This window comes from Penaeus chinensis, chromosome 26 (genome assembly GCF_019202785.1).
Source record: "Penaeus chinensis breed Huanghai No. 1 chromosome 26, ASM1920278v2, whole genome shotgun sequence".
NCBI lineage: Eukaryota > Metazoa > Arthropoda > Malacostraca > Decapoda > Penaeidae > Penaeus > Penaeus chinensis.
In genome coordinates, this window is record NC_061844.1 from 16,866,081 (window position 1) to 16,870,832 (window position 4,752).

At 30.8% G+C, this 4,752-nt stretch overlaps 1 protein-coding gene across 6 annotated transcripts in view; it reads left to right on the plus strand.

Annotated features, from left to right (window-relative positions):
- Positions 1–2,110: 2,110 nt before the first annotated feature.
- Positions 2,111–4,752, plus strand: part of LOC125038855 (probable serine carboxypeptidase CPVL) — an 8,060-nt gene continuing 5,418 nt past the window's right edge. Inside the window, exons 1-3 of one of the 6 annotated variants that reach the window (XM_047632464.1) lie at positions 2,111–2,215; positions 3,748–3,953; positions 4,305–4,424. In XM_047632464.1, coding sequence (XP_047488420.1) covers positions 3,783–3,953; positions 4,305–4,424 — 291 coding nt within the window. In that variant the 5' untranslated portion in view covers positions 2,111–2,215; positions 3,748–3,782. The other 5 variants (XM_047632463.1, XM_047632468.1, XM_047632462.1 and 2 more) reach the window with 5 other exon arrangements.

Below are 4,752 nucleotides of genomic sequence, written 5' to 3' on the forward strand. Positions count from 1 at the left end.
AAGAATTTTGGATAGAATGTTCTGGTCTTTATATGAAATTCGTATTGGTATACACCAGAAATATATTAAAAATCTAAGAGTTATTATTACTGTTAAGTTTTTGTGTTTACTCTTTATTCTATTCAGTTTTGATGGAGTCTATCCATTTTTTTTAGTTTTAGCAAAAGGCTTTTCAAATTATACCCTGCTATTTATTAATCAATAAATCCAACAAGGTGCAAGCAAACCTTCAGGCATTACCAGAAGCATCAAGAAATTAATATAAAATATAATTCGCTCACCAATTTACGATTGATTAAAAAATATAGTTGCGTTGCTGATATAACACCTAATAAAGGCGCGATTGGATTTCCAACGGTAAGTGTTCAGTCAATTTCAAGCTTCTTTGCTACCTTACATTTTATGTTATTATTGTACTGTAATATAATATTCACTAATCAATGCATGTTACGAATTTCCGAAGGTTCAAAACTGGGTAACCTTACGAGTCGTTTGGCAGTTCAGTACTTACATTAATAGTAATCTAATAGTACTGAAAGTAGACGTTGGCTTTTATTCAAACTCACGAGTAGGTATAATGTGTTGGTAACGGAAGCAGGGTCAGTGGCGAAATGACCGAGGAAGAGCGAGTATAAACAAATTTCAATAAAAATGTATATATATATATATATATATATATATATAAATGAATAACTATGTATATATATATTTATACTAGAAAATGGTTGTATTACTGGATCATGAATCACCCAAACTATATTCATGCAATTTACATAAACCATTTACACACACACACACACATACACACACACACGCAGACACACACACACACACACACACGCATATATATATATATATATATATATATATATATATATATTTTTTTTTTTTTTTTTTTTATACTAGAAAATGGTTGTATAATCGGATCATGAATCACCCAAACTATATTCATGCAATCTATATAAACCATTCACACACACACACACACACACACATATTTAGATGTATATATGTATATTTAAATATATGTACATATATATTTAAATATATATGTGTATTTAAATATATATGTGTATTTAAATATATATAGGTATATATGTATATATTTATAAATCTATATATATGTATGCATATATACATCTATATATGCATGTGTATATGTCTATACACACTTATTTTTATTACTATTATTATCATTATCATTATTATTATTATTAATATCGTTATTGTTATTATTATTTTTGTTGTTGTTGTTATTATTATTATTATTATAATTATTATTATCATTATCATTATTATTACTATCATCATCCTTATTGTTATTATTATTATTATTATTATTACTATCATCATCATTATTGCTATCATTATTATTATTATTATTATTACTATCATTATTATTATAATTAATATCAATAATTCTTATTATTACTGCTATTATTGTTATATTGCTATTATCTTTATTATTTATCATTATTATTATTATATTATTATTATCCTTTAATTCAGAGAACAACACGTGATAATGTCTGTCATTGTTTTATCGTTGTCACTTTACTTTATTAATTCATCATTATCATTATTATTATCATCATTATTATCATTATCATAATCATTCTCATTATTGTCATTATTATTATTATTATTATTATTATTATTATTATTATTATTATTATTATTATTATTATTATTATTATTATTATTATTATTATTGTTGTTATTATTATTGTTATTTTTATTAATATTGTTATTTCTGTACAATCAATATCACGTGATAAAGGCTGACATGTTTCGTCGCTGCAAATTTATTTTATTCATTCGTCATTACTGTTATTACTATTATTATTATTATCATTACTATTGTTGTTATTCCCATTATTATTATTATTATTATTATTATTATTATTATTATTGTTATTATTATTATTATTATTATTATTATTATTATTATTATTATTATTATTATTATTATTATTATTATCATTATCATTATCATCATTTTCATTATCATTATTATCATTGTCATCATCACCATCGTTATCATTATATGATATTATCACCATTATTACTATTACTATCATCACTATTATTGGCATCATCACTATGTTTGTTTTTACCCAGTCAACAGCACGTGATAAGTTATGTCATTGTTTCGCCGTTGTAACCGAGCGGACGTTAACTCTCGGTCACTCGGCGATAACCTTCCCCTCGACCGGTACCTACGCCCGCTGCTCTCCTCTGTGTTTCGTTGTGTTTTCGTTATTTCGATTGTTTTTCTTTGTTTGTCTTTTTGTGTGGTTATTTGGATGTGGGTGTGTGTGGGGGGGATTGAGGAGAGGCCTGTGGTTATTGGGATATTATTTTATTTTTTTTTGTTTTTGATTGTGTGATTGTTTTTTTTGTTTTTTTTTTGTTTTTGGTCTTTGTTGGTATGCGCGAAGTGGTGTAGGTTTTTGGTTGTGAATATTAATGGGTGTTGTGTCTTCCTTTACTGCTTGTTAATAGGGGAGGGTGAGGTTTGATCTCCCTTTAGGAGAGCGAGTAAATTCCTTCATTATTTCAAGGTATTTTTATAAGGAAAATTTAGTTAGGTAATCGATACTTATTTTCGTTAGTTGTTTTTTAAGACTTAGTTGTGAAATATCTGTTATTTGAAAATTAATTGTGAAGGAAATGTCATAGGTGGAAGGTATATCCAATTGTGTTATTTATATCTGTTATAGCCTCAGGGCTAGTACAATGGTAATGTGTCAGCCTCTCATCCAAGGGTCGGGGTTCACGTGGAATTGCAATTGTCGCCTGGTGGTTACTGCTGTGGCTGGGCACCACAGCGGGTAAGGAATAAGCCGGGTCAGCACCAATTGACACACGTTAGCGAGTCGACATTAGTCGACACAGGCCGGGCTCCCCTCATGGGCATAACCCGGGGGAGGCTCAGCTTCGCATATTAGACTAAACTTATTTCCATTATGTGTGCTTTTTACCATTTTTCTTTCACATGAATGTAGGAAATGTATAACTGTACCATGATTTGCAAAATATGTTTTGAGAGATGACTCACTCAGGGAGTTTAATTTGTTATTGATTTATTTACACATGTCACACCATTTGCACATTTACATCAGTTGAAAGTTAAGGTTGGGATTTTTTCTTTTCTTTTTTTTTTTTTTTTTTTTTTTTACAAAACACCTGCATTGACTTTCAGAGAGTATTTTTTCTTGTAAGTGTGTTGGCAGCACTTGATTGAAATCCACATGATAACTTACTGTTATTTGTAAACTAAGATCAACTATATTGTCAGACAAGATGTTGGAAAATTGTTGAGCAATTGCATTAGTACTTACAAATCAGTCTATATTGTGGTGAAGTTTTAAAAGCAATAGAAACATTCATATTGTATTTTAGCATAAGTAAATCAGACTGTTCCTTTATTAAGAGAGGTTTATAGTCTCTACCCCGCCAAAATAGATGTGGAGGGTTGTTACCCTGTGACAAATGCACGGAAATGACACTTTGGTAGGTAGGCCAATGGGTGTAGGCTAGTGGTGGGTGGGTGGGGATTGAATTAGACTGTTGGTGACGTACAAGTATCTTGTAAACATTTATTTAGAGTGATATTACTTTCTTTGCTTATTATATATTTATGCCAGGAGATTTTCCAAAGTGAAAGAAAAATGACAAGTTGCCTTTAAAATAGCAGTTCTACAGAAAGGACATTAACATTTTTTTTTCCTCCTCTCCAAACAGGTAATGCATTAACAAACTGTCATCACTGAGCAAGAATGAAGTGTTTTGTGGTGTTGCTTGCTCTGTCGGCAGTCACAGCTGCATGGCAGGGACCTTTCCGAAAGTATTTATCGAGTGGTGTTGACCTTACGATCCCAGCGGAAGATTGGGAAGATGCCGGGAAGCCCCTCTTCCTTACCCCCCTTTTGGAAGCTGGGAAAGTTAAGGTAATTGGTGCATCAGAAGTGGCATAGCGAGGGAGGCAGGATTTTGTGCGTGTATGGTATTCTTCATCTCCTGTTGCTTTTCAACCTTGGTATTATATGCAAAGGAAGTAAAGTCAGGTGCACAATGATAGGAAAAAAAAAAAAAAATGGATTCAACTTTAAACAAGAATGAATTTAGATATGATGGAAGAATCATTGAAAATAATGTGTAGATAGATGTTTATAACCTAATGAAAGATACTGGTAAAATAAGATAAGGTATCGAAGAGTAAACCAAAAGAACATGTCACATGGATGAAAATTTGCCAGATGAAATGATAATTGAAATAAACCATATTTTAATGTCCTCAGGAAGCAAGGTCCTTAAGTCGCGTCAGCATGGGCCATCGCCACGGACACAGTTTCTCTGGTTATTTCACGGTTAACAAAGAGTACAACTCCAACCTCTTCTTCTGGTTCTTCCCTGCGAGAGTAAGTTGAAGAGTATGTTGTTTTGATTTTTCTGTGTGAATGTTTATCAGCTTTTTGTATTAGCCTTGGTCTGGGTCTGCTAACCTTTCTTGTAGCAGATACTGTATGTTAAAAAAAAAGAAAACAGTGAGAGAGTGAGAGAGGGTAAGAATTAACAAAAGTATTAATTGCTTTTCATTTTATCCTCATGGTTACTATTATTCGTATTTTGTAATTGTTATTCAGTTCCTGTTTTCCTCTCTCCTTTTACAGGGTCTTAAAGTCATTTTCAGTCTATATCCCCTTGATCCAATTCTTTTGTTCTTCTGTGTAGTTATGTTAAAACCAT